The sequence below is a fragment of the Panthera onca genome, chromosome A3, assembly GCF_046562875.1.
Source record: "Panthera onca isolate mPanOnc1 chromosome A3, mPanOnc1 haplotype 2, whole genome shotgun sequence".
Lineage (NCBI taxonomy): Eukaryota > Metazoa > Chordata > Mammalia > Carnivora > Felidae > Panthera > Panthera onca.
In genome coordinates, this window is record NC_138341.1 from 94,819,019 (window position 1) to 94,838,584 (window position 19,566).

The window sequence follows — 19,566 nt, forward strand, 5'->3', positions numbered from 1 at the left end:
ATCTTGACACTCTTCCATCAGATATCATTTAATCTTTTGAATCAAATGATGCTTTCCAACATTGTGGCTGCAAAAATTCCACTGAACTTTAAGATCTCTGTGACCATAGAGTAAGTGCTGAATTTAGAGGCCAGAGGTGATCATAGTGTAAATTCACTGACACAATTTGTTATGTGATTTTACAAATGTAAATTAAAGTTTGTAGGTTGCTGGACTTTCACAGTCTCACCTCCTTGGAATAATTTAGTAGTTTTCCTGTTAACATAACTGAGTTGAGAGGGGTTAGTTGGTGAATTGGAAAATTGGTGAGTACAGGTCCTGGAACCCCTTGTGCTCCGAGCAATGCTGTTGTCCAGCTTGCTGTTAAGCTGACGGTGTCCAGAGTTCTTTAAGATGAAACAAGCCTTCAGGTTCACTGGGTGTTCTTGAGGGTTGAAGACAAGGCTCTCTCAGAAGTGGTAATGACTTTTTTCCAGACTGTTGGTGGTGGTGCGGGGCAAGAGAGAGCACCGGAGCTGGATGGCGGTGGGCCCACAGAGCAGGACAGAAACCATTCCAACAGCAGCACCTTGTCTGACCGAAGACTCAGCAACTCCAGCCTTTGTAGCATTGAAGAAGAGCACCGCACAGTGTATGAAATGGTGCAGCGGATTCTCTTGTCGACACGAGGTTATGTCAACTTTGTGAACGAAGTCTTTCGCCAGGTTAGTGTGTGTGTGTGTGTGTGTGTGTGTGTGTGTGTGTGTGTGGTGTAAGTTCATGAAATTGAAGAGTTTTGTTCTTGTTCTTTTGCTCATAGTACTGCAAGAAATACTATGGATGTGTTGGTCTACATTACAAGACTGAATAATTATCCCTCTAATCCCACTATGAATTTCAGTCATGTGGAGTGTTGTGATATTTTTCTTTTAGGATTTTTTAAAATTTTGTTCTTGTAAAATTCCTACACATGGAGAGGAAATTCTGTATATGAACAAATCATCCCACAAATACCCTTGTGCTTCCATAAACCCAGTGGTAGGTGGGAAGAAAGCCCTTGCTGAATACTCAGCAACAAATGAACATCACAAAGAAGAGCCTCAGGCTGGTGGTGTTCCCAGGGTCCGAGGGAGCTCTCTGGACGTTTCTGCAAACACGTGTACTTTCCCTACACATATGCATGGCATGCATATGATAGAAATATTTATGACACCAAATAATGCATATGATAGAAATATTTATGACTTCAGAGAAATAAGCTGAGTGGGGAGAGGAATAAAAGGAAAGCAAGGGCTGAGGCCAAGACGCTGACATAGCATACCTATGGTGGACACTGTGGTGGGTGGAATAGGAGAAATGTAAACAAGAAAGTAGGTGCAGGTGAGGAAGAAGACAGCATAGATCAGAGTCCAGGCAACGATTAGCAGCCCTGAACAACAACTGGGGCTGGCTCTGCCCCCCCAGGGGACATTGGGTGCTGTCTGGAGACATGTTGGGTTGTCACAACTGGGGAGGGGGCAGTGCTACAGGCATCTACTGGGTAGTAGCAAGCGATGTTGTTAAACACCCTACCAGCACAGGACAGGGCCCCTGCTACCCCATGACAGAGAACATCTGGCCCCAAATGTCAGTAGTGCTGCTTTAGAGAAACTCTGCCAGAGGAAGCAGAACCTGCAGTGCAGTGGAGCAAACAGCAGCTCTGTGGTGTGGGGTGGAGCCACTGGCCACCTGCACCTTGGTACTAGTGCCCTGGGAAACAGAACCTGGCTCTTCTGTGGGCATATGCATGTGATGGGGGGGTAGTGGTTTAGTCCGTGCACCCACACAGAGGGTGAGGCCCTCGAACGGCAGAGACCCATTATTGGTGGGGAGGAGGGATTGTGTACACGCACACGAATGATGCATGTGTGTCATGAAGAGCTTTTTGTGGAGGGGCGAGACTTCTAGGTAGTGATTGACCCCTTTCACTTCTGAGACTTTCATTAAAGAAAAATCAACCAAGAATGAATGTCCCAGCATAGTCCACAGCAATTTAGAGGTTTTAAAATATTTTGAATTTTAATGAATAAAAATTTTTGACTTAAGAAAATATTAGTTTAAACTGTAGTGAAAATTCCCCTTGTAAAATACTTTTCTGATTCTGTGGCTCAGCACTGCTTTGGTTCCTCTCACTTCCTGTGTCTTCATTTCTTGGCCCCTTTTTTTTTTTGTTTGTTTGACCCCAAATTGCAGGAGTCGACCAAGGTTCTGGGCTTAAGCCTCTTCTTTTGTCACTGCACACTTTGCCTCCTTAGGGCCTTCATCGGTGAAATGCAACTGCCACTCAAGCCTTTTGTCCAGACCTTGCTTCTTATTTCCACATTTGCCTTTTAAAATGCCCACTTGTGATCTCATCTGACATTCTAAGAGGTGTTTTAATGATAATGAGGACAAAGCTTAGCTTATTTTCTTCCCTAACCTCAGCTTCTCCCAACTTGAATGCTTCTTTAGCAGACTCATGTTCATGTGTGTAGTTTTAGCCCTCCTGGGCTCCTCGTCTCCTGCTCCTTCTGTGAACCGTCACTGGGTAAGTCATGCAGGGGGCTCTCTCACTCCTGTTCCCTCCTTTTCCTTTGACCAGTGTGCTCCTTGGAGCCCACACCTGCTGTGTCATCTGACTGTACATGTCCTGCTGCTGAAACATTCTTTTATCATAATAGTCCATGATTTGAAAATCTACCCTATTTCCTCCATTAATGTTGCCTTGTTGTGTTCCTGTTGTACTTGCAGAAGGTGCTTGGTAACACTTCAATTTGAGTTGAAATCATCAAGGGCATAGAGGGCATATAATTGAGAATAGAGATCAAATACTTTATATAGTACAGGACCAGATGATAATATTTCAGGCTTTATTGATCACGTGGGCTCTGTTGTAGCTGCTCAGCTCTGCCTTCATAGTGAGAAAGCAGCCATGGACAGCAAGTAACAAATAAACATGATTGTGTTCCCAAAGAACTTTATTTATGAAAATCATGTGGTGGTCTGAATTTGGATGACAGGACATATTTTGCAGACCCCAATTTGTAACAGTGTTTTGAACCCTTGGAAGCTAGTGCTTACTACAAAAGCTAGATATTATTGACAAAGCTTTTAAATTTTACACAAGAGATACATGCTAAATTGATGTGATTTTACCTTTGTTACGTAAATTGTTTTTTATACCCAGAGTCTGTCTGCCTCCATTATTGGTATTTCACCCCTGGCAAGAGCATGCTCTAAATTCTGAATTCCATTTAAGTCCTAAGTCCAATCTAAATTCCGTTCTGAAGTAGCTTGGGTCTGGTAGGCAACTGCAGACTACTTATGATTGAACTTCTGAGACATCTTTGTGCTGTGAAGCCAAAATAATATTTTTTTACATTTTATAATTATTCTTCATCAAATCTAATTTGAAAGCATATATGTGAAATTTAAAATATGAATGTTGCACATTTTAAAATATGAAGTAGAGACACTTTGAAGGGACGTGAGTTTTAACATTGCATTCTACTGCCCTCTTGTGGTCAATGATGAATTTTTCTTTTATGGATGGCAAAATGTGTCTTCCTTCATATTTGTGATTTCTTTTTCAGTTTTAAAGTATTCAAAGATTAACATTTAAGCCTAAAGGCCATTAAAGTTTAAAATGTACATTCAGGAAGTGCATGTTCTCAGTGGGGAGGTAAGATGTGTGTGTACACTGGAGACCAGTACGTGGTGGTGGCAGAAGATCAGATGTCCATGTATGTGGCCTGGAAATAAATGCAGATGAGGAGCCATGGGGGCAGAGTGGCTCGCGGCAGGGGCTAACTGTGCAAGTCTCCTTGGACTGGATGGTTCAGTGAGTTGCAGGCAGTGGAAATAGATGGTAACAGTAGAGACGAGATTCAGCCTCAGTGTACTGCTACTCCCAGCAGGCAGCTAGCAGTGAATGGTAGAAGCTTCAGGTAGGGCAGTTGTGTTCTCAGGGTCACTCCACTGGAAATTTGTCTTATTACTGGTGTTTTTCAGACTGCCTTTTGTGACCATTTGTAGGTCATGAAATCAGCCCTTCAAAAACTGGTATTTTTTTTAAAATAATGTAATAGAATAGACCAGAACATTTCAGAGTGTACTGCATGTTGTAAGGATTAGTATTTCTCTGTGAAACTTCTACAAAAAAAAATTTATTTATGTATATACTATACACAAATAGTATATCCTTCTATAAAATGGCTTACTTAGGTCATGGGTCTAAAAAGTTCAAAGCACTACTCACTATTAATTTAAGAAGAGCATCATTCCAGGTATTTATATATGTTTATATTTGGCTACTGGCCTGGCTAGGTAGATAAACAGATAAGAGATTGGCAGAGAGGTGGTGGGTAAGGCAGGATACAAACAGGCAGAGAGCAGCCTGGCACACAGAAGGGCTTACAGATGAGCTGATAGATATAATCAAACTGACAGGCAGGCATAGAAGAGCAGACAGATGGGTTAGACAGGCCAGCTAGAGATGGAGGTGAGCAGGGAGGTGTAGAGGGACAGGTGCATAGGTACAGACAGATAGGCAGACAGAGAATTTGGCAGGCAGGTGTAGGTGGACAGGAAGGCAGCCAACCATGGACAGAGACAGATAAAGGTAAAACCAGACAGAGGCTGACTGAGGTGAAAGCAGGTGCAAGAGAGCGTATGTAGAAATGCTGGGGTGGGGGTGAGGGGCTGACAGAGAACTTCATGACCATGGCATCTTTATTTCTTAATGATTCTTAATGCATTTTTAATGAAAAGCTCTGAATTTTATTTGAATTTAACAGAAGAAAAGAAAGTGAAACAAAGAATTGCTGAAATTCAAATAAACATTCTTTTATGAAAAATATTAATTACTAAAAGGTTTGTCTATAATGAAAACATTATAATCACTTTAAGGTGTTGGAATCACTTTTTTAGCCCCATGGTGTAATTTTAGATTTACACCATGGTAGATTTCTTAAGAAATATGAAGAACTTATCAGCCTTGTAGTTTCTTCAGCCTCCTCTCCCCATCTACTTATTTTATTATATTATAAATTTATAGCATAAATGTATCATTATTTGTAGTTGGTGTGGGAATCCTAATGTGCAGAGTTGTTTAGTCTTAATTCTGAATTTAGATAGACTCTTTCCTCCTTGTGTCCTCAGTCTTAAAATACTTGCTTTGATTGACTTCTTAGATGGCCTTCTTTTGTCACTGAGTGGGTGTTTTCAAGGTATTTTGAGGCTCTATTCTCTGAGTCTCTTTATGATGAGGAATGTTTTCCTTTTGTCTTTCCTCATGAATAGCAGTTTAGCTAGGTATAATAATTTCAGGTAGCTCTTTCTTCCAGTTAGGAACGTGCAAGTAAAAACTTTTCTAGAACTTCCAGTATGAATACCTTCAACATGCTTAAAGTAATAAAAGACAAGCTTGAAAATGTTTCTGGGGAATAAGAAATTGTAGCAGATGACTAAGCAGATATGAATAAGAAGATAGAATTCTAAAAACGAAAAAAAATGTAATAATTGAAATAGCAAAGGAGAACCTCAAATTGGGGTAAGCTTAATAGTTGACTAGATACAGTTTAGGACAGAATAAATGGGATGACAGATCTGAAGAAATAATCCTGAATGTTCCTCAGAGAGATAAAGATGAAAAATATGAGAGGTTGAAACATGGAGAATACAGCAAGAACTTAGGAAGCATGTATTCCACTCTCCTCTGTCATTATTTTTTTGTCTACTGTTCTGCAAGTTACTGAGAATATCCTATTCTGACTGTGGATTGGTCTATTTTCTTCTTCAAAGTCAGTCAGTATTAGCTATGTATATATATTTGAGGCAAAATTATTAGTCTCAGTACAAATGTTGTATATTCCTTTGAATTGAATCTTTCATCTATAAGAATTTTTTCTCTTGATTTCTAATAATGCTTTCTTTTTCCTCAGAGTCAATCTCGCCTATTCTTTTTTTTTTTTTAATTTTTTTAATGTTTATTTTTGAGAGAAAGAGAGCACAAGCAGGGGAGGGGCAGAGAGAAAGGGAGACATAGAATCTGAAGCAGGCTCCAGGCTCGGAGCTCTCAGCACAGAGCCTGACACGGGGCTCGAACTCACGAGCGGTAAGATCATGACCTGAACTGAAGTCGGACGCTCAACCAACTGAGCCACCCAGGGGCCCTGCCTATTCTGAATAAAGCTCTACCAGTTTGCTTTTGGTTAGTGTAGCATGGTATATCTTTCTAACTTTGTACTTTCAACTATCCCAAATCCGTATGTTTTGGATGTCCTCTTATAAATGGTGTATAGTCATTTTAATAGCTTTTAAAATCAAACTGTATCATTTCTGTCTTTAAGATTTTTTCTTAATGTTTATTTTTGAGAGGGAGAGAGTGAGTGAGAGGGGAAGGGCAGACAGAGAGGGAAACACAGAATCTGAGGCAGGCTTCACGCTCTGAGCTGTCAGCACAGAGCCCAACATGGGTCTTGAATTCATGGACTGTGAGATCATGATCTGAGTCGAAGTCAGATGCTTAACCAACTGAGCCACCCAGGTGGCCCACGTTTCCGTCTTTTAATTGGAGCATTATTCCCTTTATATTTGACATAACAACTGTTGTAATTGTGTTTAAGTTTACTGTTTTACTTTCTGCTTTCTAGTTGTTTTGAAGTCTCTCAGGCTGGTTGTTTTAGCATCCCATTTTTCTACTCTTGTTGGTATTTTTACACTCATTTGTAATATTTTAATTGTTCACATCCCTAATTTAAGGTAGTTTCAACTTTTCTCCCATAAGTATGTACTCTAGTTCCATTTACTCCTTTCCAGTTCATATGCCCCTGCTATGTACAGATCTGCTTCAACTCATGATGCGATTATGTCCTGATAAGTCCATCATAAGTTGAAAATATCTTAAGTCACAAATGCATTTAATACTCCTAACCTACCAAACATCATAGCTTAGTCTTGTCTACCTTAAACATGCTCAGAATACTTACCTTAGTCTACAGTTGGGCAAAGTCATCTAACACAAAGCCTAGCTTATAACAAAGTGTTAAATATTTTGTACTTTATTGGATACCATACTGGGAGTGGAAAACAAAGGTTATATAGAGGGTTTAAGTGTATCAGTTGTTTACCCTATTATTATTTTGCCCAGTTTTATTCTTTTTGTTCACATATATTAATATGTACATTGCATTCATTTAGATTCATCCAAATAATTACCCTTTTATTACATTTTATCTCTTTACTAATTTCTGGCCCAAGATTATTTTCTTTCTGCCTAAAGAATAACTTTTAAGGAGTGCCTGGGTAGCTCAGTTGGTTAAGCGTCCAACTTCAGCTTAGGTCATGATCTCATGTCTCATGAGTTCAAGCCCCACATCAGGCTCTATGCTGACAGGTCAGAGCCTGAAGCCTGCCTCAGATTCTGTGTCTCCCTCTCTGTCTGCCCCTCCCCTGCTCTCTCTCTTTCTCAAAAATAAATAAACATTAAAAAAAATTTAAAGAATAATAACTTTTAAGTTAGATCTCCTAGTAAAAGTTTTTCTCATTTTCTTATCTGAAAATTTCTGTTTTGCTTTCATTTTAGAAGTGCATGTTTTCTGGATACTGAATTCTACATTGGCAGCTATTTCCTCTCTGCACATTGGATATTTGTTCGATTGTTTCCTTGAAAAGCCATGCTAGGTCATGTGGTTTCTCCTTTAAAGGAGATGTTCATTTTTTCCTCTGGCGGCTTTTAAGATTTTCTGATTGTTCTTGGTTTTCAGCTGTTTTACTGTAATATGCTCTGTATTTACCCTGCTTTTGTTTTTGGGGTGTTTTTTTTTTTGACTCTTGAATCTGTGGGTATCTCTTACCAATTTCAGCAAAATTCTCAGCCATTCTTTCCTCAATATTATTTCTGCCCCCTTTTGCCAATCTTTCCTTCTGCATCAGCAGCCATGCATAGGATAACCTTTTCATTGTGTTCTCTCTCTTCCCTTGCCTTCTGAGTTAGCCATCTTTTGTCTTGCTGTGTTTCATTTTGGTTTCCTTCTGATTTTTTATCCAGTTTTCAGCCATGTCCATTCTGTTGTCAACCCATATAGACTGAGTTTTAAATTTTGGTTATTTTGTTTTTCAATTACATTTACACTTCTTTTTGAAACTTTCTTTATCCTGATCTCCTATGTGTTTATTATTTTCTTTATATTAAATATAATTTATTGTCAAATTGGTTTCCATACAACACCCAGTGCTCATCCCAACAGGTGAAGTATTGTTTGTTTTTTATTGTGGTTTTGTTAATATAGGCTTCTTTTCTCATATTTTGGATTTTTTAATTAATAAGCTACATATCATATTAACCATACTGCACAAATAATTTGGGTTTTACTATGATTTTATTTTCTTTTTTTAAATGTTTTTATTTAAGAGAGAGAGAGAGAGAGAGAGCATGAGTGAGAAAGAGGGAGAGAGAGGATCTTAAGCAGGCTCTGTGCTCAACACAGAGCCCAATGTGGGGCTTGATCCCATGACCCTGGGATCATAACCTGAACTGAAATCAAGAGTCAGACAGTCAACTGACTGAGCCACTCAGGCACCCCTAATTTTATTTTTCACCAAAGAAAATTTCTGTTTGCTTCTTGGGAAGAGAGTAACATAGTATACCTTGATTTTGGATTTGGGTTATGTAGTTGTCTACATTTGTCAAAAGTCATCACGTGGTCCACTTAAGATTCGTGCTTTTTGTTATTTATAAATTTTACTTAAAGTACCATAAACAAAGTTTTTTCTTTTCAAGTTTTTACTTAAATTCAGTTAGTTAACATATATGGTAAAATTGGTTTCAGGCATAGAATTTAGTGATTCATCACTTACGTGTAACACCCAGTGCTAATCACAAGTTCCCTCCTTAATACCCATAACCCATTTAGCCCACCTCAACCTTCAGTTTGTTCTCTCTAGTTAAGAGTCTCTTATGGTGTGCTTCCCTCTCTTTCTCTTTTTTCCTTCCTCTATGTCCATCTGTTTTGTTTCTTAAATTCCACATATAAGTGAAATCATATAGTATTTGTCTTTCTTGGACTGATTTATTTTGCTTAGTGTAATACACTCTAGCTCCATCCACATCGATACTAATGGCAAGATTTCATTCTTTTTGATGGCTGAATAATATTCCAGTATGTGTGTGTAGGTACATACGTATGTGAGCATGTATATATACATACACACATATGTACCATATCTTCTTTATGTATATATACCACATTCATTAGTTGATGTACTTTTGGGCTCTTTCCATAGTTTGGCTATTGTTGATAATGCTGCTATAAACATCAGGGTGCATGTGCCCCTTCAAATCTGTATTTTTGTATCTTTTAGGTAAACACCTAGTAGTGCAGTTTCTGGGTCATAGGGTAGTTCTATTTTTAACTTTTTGAGGAACCTCCATTCTGTTTTCCAGAGTGGCTGCACCAGTTTGCATTCCCACCAACAGTGTAACATCTGTCGTTTTCCTGTGTTGTTAATTATAGCCATTCTGACAGGTGTGAGTTGGTATCTCATCATGGTTTTGATTTGTATTTCCCTGATGATGAGTGATGTTGAACATCTTTTCATGTGTCTGATAGCCATCTTTATGTCTTCTTTGGAAAAATGTCCAGTTTTCCCAACACCATTTGTTGAAGAGACTGTCTTTTTTTCCATTGGATATTCATTTCCTGCTTTGTTGAAGATTAGTTGGCCATATGGTTGTGGGTCCATTTCTGAGTTTTCTATTCTGTTCCATCGATCTTTGTGTCTGTTTTTGTGCCAGTACCAAACTGTATTGATGACTACAGCTTTTTAATATAGCTTAAAGTCTGGAAGTGTGGTACCTCCAGCTTCGCTTTTCTTTTTCAAGGTTGTTTTGACTATTTGGGATCTTTTGTGGCTCCATACAAATTTTAGGATTGTTTTTTTTAGCTCTGTGAAAAATGCCAGTGGTGTTTTATAGGGATTGCATTAAATGTGTAGATTGCTTTGGATAGTTCTATTTGAACAGTATTTGTTCTTCAAGTCATGAGCATGGAATACTTTTCCATTTCTTCGTGTCCTCTTCAATTTCCTTCGTAGGTGTTCTATAGTTTTCAGAGTACAGATCTTTTACCTCTTTGGTTAGGTTTACTCCTAGATATCTTGTTGTTTTTGGTGCAGTTGTAAATGGGATTTATTCCTTGATTTCTCTTTTTGCTGCTTCATTATTGGCATATAGAAATGCAACAGATTTCTGTACACTGATTTAATATCCTGTGACTTTGCAGAATTCATGTATAAGTTCTAGCAATTTTTTGGTGGAGTCTTTCGGATTTTCTACATAGAGTATCATGTCATCTGTTAATAGTGAAAGTTTGACTTCTTCCTTGCCAATTTGGATGCCTTTTATTTCTTTGTGTTGTCTGATTGCTGAGCCTAGGACTTCCAGTACTATGTTAAATAATAATGGTGACAGTAGACATTATTTATTTCTACTTTAATCTTTATTATTTCCCTTCTTCCACTGGCTTTAGGTTTTATTTTCTGTTCTTTTTTCTAGCTTATTTAGGCGTAAGGCTAGGTTGTATATTTGAGACTTTTCTTGCTTCTTGAGGTAGGCCTGTATTACAATAGACTTCCCTCTTAGGACTGCCTTTGCTGCATCCCAAAGGTTTTGGACTGTTGGGTTTTCATTTTCATTAGCTACCATGTGTTTTTTAAAATTTCTTCTTTAATATCCTGGTTAATCTGTTCATTCTTTAGTAGGATGTTCTTTAACCTCCATGTATTTGTGTTCTTTTCACATTTTTTCTTGTGGTTGACTTCAAGTTTCATAGTGTTGTGATCTGAAAATAAGCATGGTGTGATCTCAATCTTTTTGTACTTGTTGAGGGCTGATATGTGACCCAGTATGTGATCTATTCTGGAGAATGTTCCGTATGAACTTAAAAAAAATCTGTATTCTGCTGCTTTAGCATGAAATGTTCTGTATATATCTGTTAAGTCCATCTGGTCCAATGTGTCATTCAAAGCTATTATTTCCTTGTTGGTTTTCTGCTTAGATGATCTGTCCATTGCTCTAAGTAGGATGTTAAAGTCCCCTACTTTTATTACATTATTATCAATGATTTTATTTATGTTTGTTATTAATTGATATGTATTTGGGCACTTCCAAGTTGGGGGCATGAGACTTACAATTGCTAGACATTCTCATTGAGTAGATGCCATAATTATGATATAGTGCCCTTCTTCAACTCTTGTTACAGCCTTTGGTTTAAAATCTCGTTTTTCTGGAGGCACCTGGGTGGCTCAGTTGGTTAAGCGTCCACCTTCGGCTCAGGTCATGATCTCATGGTTTGTGAGTTCTAGCCCCACGTCCGGCTCTGTGCTGACAGCTCAGAGTCTGGAGCCTGCTTCGGATTCTGTGTCTCATTCTGTCTCTGTCCACCCCCCTGCCCCTGCCTTGTGCTCTCACTTTGTCTTTCAAAAATAAATAAATATAAAATCTAGTTTTTCTGATATGAGTATGGCTATGCTGGCTTTCTTTTGATGCTCTTTAGCATAATAGATGGTTTTCCATTCCCTCACTTTCAATCTGCAGGTGTCTTTAGGTCTAAAGTGAGTCTCTTATAGGCAGCATATAGATCTTGTTTTTTGTCCATTCTGATATCCTATATCTTTTAATTGGGGCATTTATTCCATTTACATGTAAAGTGATTATTGACAGATATGAATTTGGTGCCATTGTTTTATGTGTAAAGTTGGTGTGTATGGTGATGTTCTCTGTTCCTTTCAAGACTTTGTTGCTTTTGGCCTTTCTTTCTCACTCAAAGAGTACCCTTTATATTTCTTGTAAGCCTGGTTTAGTGGTCACAAACTCCTTTAGTGTTTGTTTGGCTGGGAAACTCTTTATCTCTCCTTCTATTCTGAATGACAGCTTTGCTGGCTAAAGTATTCTTGGCTGTATATCTTTCCTATTCAACACATTCAGTATATCATGCCACTCCCTTCTGGCCTGCCAAGTTTCTGTGGAGAGATCTGCTTTGAACCTGGTTTTTCTTCCCTTGTAGGTTAAGGACTTTTTTCCCTTGCTGATTTTCAGGATTCTTTCCTTGTCTGTGTATTTTGTAAATTTTACTGCGATATGTCTTGGTGTTGGCCAGCTTTTATTGATTTTGGTGGGAGTTCTTTGTGCCTCTTGGATTTCAGTATCTGTTTCCTTCCCCAGATTAGGGAAGTTTTCAGCTATAATTTGCTCAAATAAACCTTCTGCCCCCTTTTCCCTCTCTTCTTCTTCTGGGACTCCTACAATATGAATGTTGATATGCTTTATGGAGTTGCTGAGTTCCCTAAATCTACATTTGTGGATCCACTACTTTTCTTTTCCTCTTATTTTCAGCTTTATTATTTTTCATAATTTTATCTTCTCAATCACTGATTTGTTCCTCTGCTTTGTCCATCTTGTTGTCATTTCATCCAGTTGGTTTTGCATCTCACTTATACCATTTTTACTTCAGCCTGACTAGCTTTTAGTTGTTTTATCTCTGCAATAAGGGATTGTCTAGTGTCTTCTGTGTTTTTCTCAAGCCCACCTAGTATCCTTATAATTGTTTTAAAATCTGATTCAGGCATATTACTTATATCTGCTTTGATTAAATCCCTGGCCATGACCTCTTGTTCTTTCCTTTGGGGTGATTGCCTCTATTCATGTCATTTTGTCTAAGTCACTGTTCTTTTATGTATTAGGAAAGCCTGTTATATTCCTGCTACTGAGAGTAATGGCTATAATTAAGAAGGGGTTCTATACTTTCCAGGGCCTGGCATTTTAGGAAGTGTTTCACAGTGTGTATTGTGTTTTGTCTGCTCTTTCCCTCAGGTCAGTCCTTTGCAGAATTTTCTCCTTACCTGAAGTGTGAAGTTATTGGACCCTATTTAGTTTATGATGTTTTAAGTAGGTGTGCTTTTATCTGCTTGTTAAAATAAGCCTGATCCTGGAGCACTCTATGGTCAGTAGACTTCATGCATGCAAGGGGTTTTGCTGTTCTTCTGGGGGAGGCGCCTGCTGCACTGGTTGTCAGGCTAACTTGCCCTAGTAAAGATGCACCTGCAGGGCACAGTGGGGTGAAGCTTGGTGTAAGTGGCTCCAGCCTCCATGGGAGGTGCTGTGTTGCTTACTGAGGTTGGTCAGTGCTGGTGGGCAGGAAATGAAAATGGCGTCACCCCACTCTCTTGTTCCTGAGCAGGTAGTTTGCACCTGCCGCTGTTCAGGAAGCCCTCATTGAAGAGCAAACCATCACCTGTCTTGTGTCCTTGGCTTCCATTAGATCGTGCCTTCACTCTGTCTGTGTCTGAGCTGTGTGCTGGCCAGGCAGCACAGTACCCCTGTGTTTTATCTCAGGCACCTGACTAGGTTTCAAAACTCCAAATTTTAGATACATGGCATGGCACAGACCTATGCTTATCCTTTGGGGGAGCATCTCACCACACTGTGACTAGTGCTGATTAATCCCAGAAAAGCAGTTGCACAATCACGTGGTGTCTCAAAGCTGGCATCAGGGTTTGCTGTCTTTGGCTGGTGTCTCTGTTCCTATGCTAATGAACGGGGCAGCACAGCTGCCAGCGCCTGCCAGCTCTTTTGTCCCTTGAGAGTCTTGCTGCCTCTCCCAAATGCACTCCGGTAAGGGAAACTGTCTCTCCCAGTGTGACCCAGGAGATCCTCAAAGCACACGGTTTGCTCCCAGGCCTCTGCCCTCCTTTCCCACAGGAGCATCACTATGCCTGACAGGCTCTGCCCAGCAGTGGTGCAGACTTCTAAAACTTCAGACTTAGAGCCCTGCTGTATGTAAAAACTTGCCACTAATAATCAGCTGCTCTGGTTTTCTTAGTCAGTGGTGTTGGGGAAGTGTTTCTCTTGTGCAATCCCCTGGGTGCTGCTTTCTCTCTATCTCTTTCTCTCCTTTCAGAGATCAAGTTTCCCTCCCCTCTGCAGCACCATGATTCTTTTTTTCCCTGGAATTAAGTTTCTGAAGCTCCTATTTTCCATGATGTGTTTTCTTTACTCCCTCTGTTCTCTCGACATTCAGGTTGATTTCTTGGGTGTTCAGAATGATTTGATATTTATCTAGCTGTGTTTGAGGGATGAAGCAAGCATAGGGCCCCCCTTCTGCTCCGCCATCTTAACCAAGGCCCCATAACAAATTTTGAACTCTAGTCAGCGATATGCATGTTGAAATGTTTAAGGGTGAAATGAATTGATGTCTGCAGATTTCTTTCAAATTCATCAAAAATAAAATGTATTGAAAGAAGGAAAGATAAGGGTAGTTAGACAGATGTGTAGTAAACAAATCTAGCAAATGCTAATGGTAGAATCTAGGAGGTAATATATGGGTATTCACTGTAAAACTATTTCAACATTTTTGTATGTGTGAAAATATTTGTAATAAAATTTTGGAACAAAATTGGAGTCAGACACCATTGTACCTTGTCATACTCTTCTTTGTCTTTGTTGATCTTTCTTTTTTAGAAAAAAAAAAACTAATGTTTATTTATTCTTGAGAGAGAGACAGACAGACAGAGATTGGGGGCGGAGGCAGAGAGAGAGGGAGACACAGAATCTGTAGCAGGCTCCAGGCTCTGAGCTGTCAGCATAGAGCCTGATGCAGGGCTGGAACTCACAGACCGTGAGATCATGACCTGAGCCAAAGTCAGATACTCAACCAATTGAGCCACCCAGGCACCCTGTCTTTGTTGATCTTTCTTGAGATACAAGTCAGAATATTTGTTACATTGATATGTTGCAGTCTTGTAACACAGATTCCTTTATTCTGGAATTTGATGTGACATAACCACCATCTATGGAAATTTGTATATTGCCTAAACCTTTGTTACACTGTAATCTGCCTGTAACTGCATCCTGTTTCATGAACATTAAGGACAGTATTAAATCTCTGAACCTTGATATCAAAACCTAGAATCATTGCTAGCTAACTTTGTAACCCTGGGAAAATATCTCAGGTGTTCTGGGTCTCATCTTAATGCCTCATCTATGGAATGAAAGCATTTGTTGTAGTATTGAATACTTTTCCTTTGTGTTCACCCCTCAGACAGAAATATTCCTTAGAGCAGATACTCAAAAGGAAATACATTTTCCCTTTAGCTTTTTGTTTGTATTTTTGGAATCTTATATTAAATCAAAATTCTTAGTGCATATGTATAGGAGATTTGGTAATGTTACAAAGTCCACATAAGTGTGCACAAGGGGCTCTTGTTAACGTTGGTGTCTGTACTCACTCACTGGTGTGCTGGTGAATGTTGAACAATTGGCTCTTAATAAAGGAAGGTAGGGTGGGAGGGAGAGAGGAAGAAAAGAAAGAAGGAAGGGAAAGTCAAGGAAAGGGAAAAGCCAAAAAAAGAAAAAAGAAAAGCTCTAAATTGGCAGCATTTGCCAACTTCTGTGTTGTAAATATTCCCTTTGTCACCAGCACAACATCCCTGAACATGGAGCTGGGAAGAGGGGTGACACTTGGCTGCAGCTGGCTGCAGTGGTATGATGGCTGTCTTATAATCGGTTTTTGATTCATTGGGAAAGGTTCCCAGTTGTATAGTGTTTATATAGCCAAATAGCATATCTGTGTATGTATGCATGGTCGTTATTTTGTGAAAAACTTATTCAGAATACAGAAGTTAATTTTAAGTTGCATCATGTTTTTTTCTGGCCCAATTATGGAAATGCTTTTTTTCCTCAGACAAGTTTGGTGTGCACAAAAATACCTGGCCCCGTAACTTTCAGAGGAAAATCTGAAATTGGTGCTGACTGGAAATGTCTATTATGTGGCTCTATAGTGATCTGAGCTGGTGTGGAGTTAAAGAGAGTCTTCTTTTTTTTCCTTTTAGGCATTCTTGTTGCCTTCCTGTGACATAGCTGTAACAAGGAAGGTAGTTCAAGTGTACCGAAAGTGGATCCTCCAGGACAAACCTGTGTTCATGGAAGAACCAGATAAAAAAGACGTTGCCCAAGAAGATGCTGAGAAACTAGGATTTTTAGAGACTGAGAGCAAAGAGGTAATATGTTATCACCAGTTATTTCAGCTGGGAATACACATATTATAGCAAAGTATACCTGGTCAGCCAAGGGGCCAGTCAGTAGGACACAGGCAGGTGGATCTCTTTTGTCATAGCTGATGCTCTCCAGTTGCTGAGTTCCCTGAGGACCCGTTTCAGTGAGGCTGCTGCTGTGCTCTGTTCAAGGTCATCTCCTAACCTTCAGGCTAAGTCCATGTGTATATCTCAGCTTCGTTATTCAGTATTGCTCGGAGCTGTTTTATAAACCATCGTATTTTACGGGTTTCTGTATGAGACTGAAAATGTCACTGCCTAAGTATTGACGTGTTTAAATAAATAGCATATGAGAAACTCAATTTAGAATGATTGGGCAGCCTTTTCTCGTGCAGTGGACTGTTCTACAGCAGTTAGGATGTTAACACACTTACAAGGACTAACCCAATAATGAGTGTTGTCTCCTCCATAAATAAGCCTCACTACAGGGCTGGCTGCTGTCTTCAGAGTGGGTGCTATGTGAATGGAACTTTTAGTCCTGGTTAGGTAACGCTAGTAGCTGGAGAAATCTAAAATGAAACAGTGGGACCTCTTCCTGAGACACAAAAGAAACTTAATACCATATTTATATATCTGGCATGCTATTTTGAAATCTAGTCTGATAAATTATTTCTAAAGGTGAGTGTTTGTTGTAGCAATTAACAACAAACATTTAAAAATATTTGCAGGGGCGCCTGGGTGGCGCAGTCGGTTAAGCGTCCGACTTCAGCCAGGTCACGATCTCGCGGTCCGTGAGTTCGAGCCCCGTGTCAGGCTCTGGGCTGATGGCTCGGAGCCTGGAGCCTGTTTCCGATTCTGTGTCTCCCTCTCTCTCTGACCCTCCCCCGTTCATGCTATGTCTCTCTCTGTCCCAAAAATAAATAAAAAAACGTTGAAAAAAAAATTTAAAAATATTTGCGGCCGAAGGCATATCACTTTTAAATATCTATATTAATTCCATAGTTTTAATTTTTCAATATTGGTGAAATCATTTTAATAACTAGCCATGAGGCCAAAACAAATAGATAGACAAATGGAATTTATCACACATTTTAAAGGTCTGTGTTACAGGCTCATTCAGTCTGGACCTTTATTTATTCAGCATATACTAAATGCTAGGCACTGTTTTAGTTAGGTTCTGGAGGTGGTGAACAAAATGGAAAAAATCTTGCCCTACTAAAACCTACATTCTCATGAATTTTGGTGAGTGTAAGGAATTAAATATGCGAACATGTGCTTCTTCCCCCTCTGTTAACTGATTTTTATCTTCTGAAGACCTCCTCGGAAAGTTCCCGTCATAAGCGCTCTTCCAGTTGGGGACGCACATACTCCTTCACGAGTGCAGTGAGCAGAGGCTGTGTGACAGAAGAGGAAAATAAGAACGTGAAAGCCGGGGCCCAGGCTATGCTGCAGGTATGCATCTGGCAGGAGACATAAAGGCCCCCAGTTGGAGTCCACTGAACATTTGTTTATTGCGATAGTGACATATAAAGTATGGTGATATATTTAGCCATCTGTCAGTAAACCGCTCTCAAGTTCTGAGTTTTCTTCCTGATTTCTTACCTTCAGTTTGTACAGATCTTTCTCTAGTCAAAGGAGACCTACGAGTGGGTTGCAGTTTCTTCAGAGGGATTGTTATGCAGTGAAATGGCTGAGATCTCAATCTGAAAAAAATATTTTCTGAACACATATGGGTAGTTAGTCGACCTGGACTCTAATTTGAAAGATAATCATGATGATTATATAGTCTTAAAAGGAATATTATTCTTAAAAATTGCCTGTTTATGAAGAATGATAAAAAAATGCTCCAGTTTTTAGATATTTATCTGAATGAATATATAACCAATAGAACAAATGCCATTTGGGAACATTGGAAAGAGAAACTTTGGCTGATCACTTAATCTTATCCCAGACCTCAGGATTTTATCTCAGAAATGGGGATGAGGAGATTACCTCTTGGGTCCATCTAGGGTAAAGATTGTTAGGAGTATAAGTGAAAACACAGAGTGCCTCTGTTTCCTCTGCTCCCTGGTGCCTCATCCTCCCCCCCCCCCATACTCACCTTTCTAGTTGTGTCCAGTTAGGCCTCCCACACAGAGGCCAGGCATGAGGTCTGGTGATGGCACGGGCATGGATTGTGTGTTGCCGGGTTTTTGCTGACACTGCTTCTGTCATCTGTCTCTTGATAGGATTTCTTATCATGATACCCTTTTTGCTTCAAATTCATTAGCAGTTTACTATAACTATTGAATTTTCTCATTTTTCAATGAAAATCAGCAAATAATTTTAAATTAACTAAAAAAAAAAAAACAAGATGATTTTACTTGAGTAGCTTCAAAGAGCTTTGGTGCCAGTCGGTAGTATAATCTGTGCCCCCCCTCCCCTTCCCCCCTCTGCCAGCAGAGAAGTATGTGTAGGAGTCCCTTCCCTGTGTCCCTTGTTAGCCCTTGTCCTCCAAGTAGGTTGCCATTTGCTGTCATTAGCCATTCCACTGCCAGTGTCTCCCTAGGTTCAGAAGAGTGTTAATTTGTTTTCTGAAAGGCTAAGTTACATCTACTTGGCTGAACCAAGAAACAAAAATTCCACTTGATTATAGCACAATAATTTTTAAAATGTTTAGTTTGGATTATAGTAGCTATTTTTGGTTGTTTTTTTTTTTTATAGTAGCTATTTTTGTTCTCTTTGTGTCCAACATTTTTGCTCCTTTACTTGCTTTGTTAGGAAAAAATGGCCAAATGGCAGGTTTGATAAGATCATCTTCTTCTGCAGTTGCTGTTTACAAGTACAATTTGAACATATTAATTTTTTTTTATTTTTTTAAGTTTATGTATTTATTTTTGAGAGAGAGCATGAGCAGGGGAGGGGCAGAGAGAGAGGGAGAATGAGAACCCAAGCAGGCTCCACACTGTTGGCAAAGAGTCCGACGCAGGGCTCCATCTCACGAAAAGTGAGATCATGACCTGAGCTGAAACCGAGAGTTGGATGCTTAACCAACAGAGCTACCCAGGTGCCCCTTTTTTCTTTATTTTTACCTTAACCAATACTAACATGGTAGTAAGAAATATTCATGGACCTGCATTTTGATCTTTTTTAAAAAATAAAATGAAAGAAGTGTATAACATATGAAGACTCCTCACTTTTACTTGGGAATATGCAAAGTTTCAAATTCAAATCGAGAAGCCAAATACATTGAGTTAAAAGGATCTGTCTTGCAATGGATCATCTATGATGTACTTCAAAAAAGACAGCCACTAAAATTACACTAAAACCACTATAGTTGGTTAGTCAGAAACTTCTTTGTTTTCCTTTTCCCCACTTGAGGGCTAGTAAATTATTTGCAATTGCTGTTATCATCCATTATCAACTTTTATAGTGCTTATTTAGTAATCTTTCTAAAAAATTGGGTCATAACACCTTTCTAATCTTGCATAAGATAATCTTATAGGTTCTCAACATTTTAGTTCACCCACTTGACTTTTG

At 39.2% G+C, this 19,566-nt stretch overlaps 1 protein-coding gene across 6 annotated transcripts in view; it reads left to right on the forward strand.

The window, feature by feature from the left end:
- RALGAPA2 (Ral GTPase activating protein catalytic subunit alpha 2) overlaps window positions 1–19,566 on the forward strand; it is a 323,002-nt gene that overhangs the window by 84,289 nt on the left and 219,147 nt on the right. For all 6 annotated transcript variants that reach the window (XM_060610992.3, XM_060611000.3, XM_060611012.3 and 3 more), the window contains exons 10-12: window positions 477–704; window positions 15,886–16,053; window positions 17,362–17,499. In XM_060610992.3, the coding sequence (XP_060466975.1) occupies window positions 477–704; window positions 15,886–16,053; window positions 17,362–17,499 (534 nt within the window). The remainder of the gene's footprint in view (window positions 1–476; window positions 705–15,885; window positions 16,054–17,361; window positions 17,500–19,566) is intronic.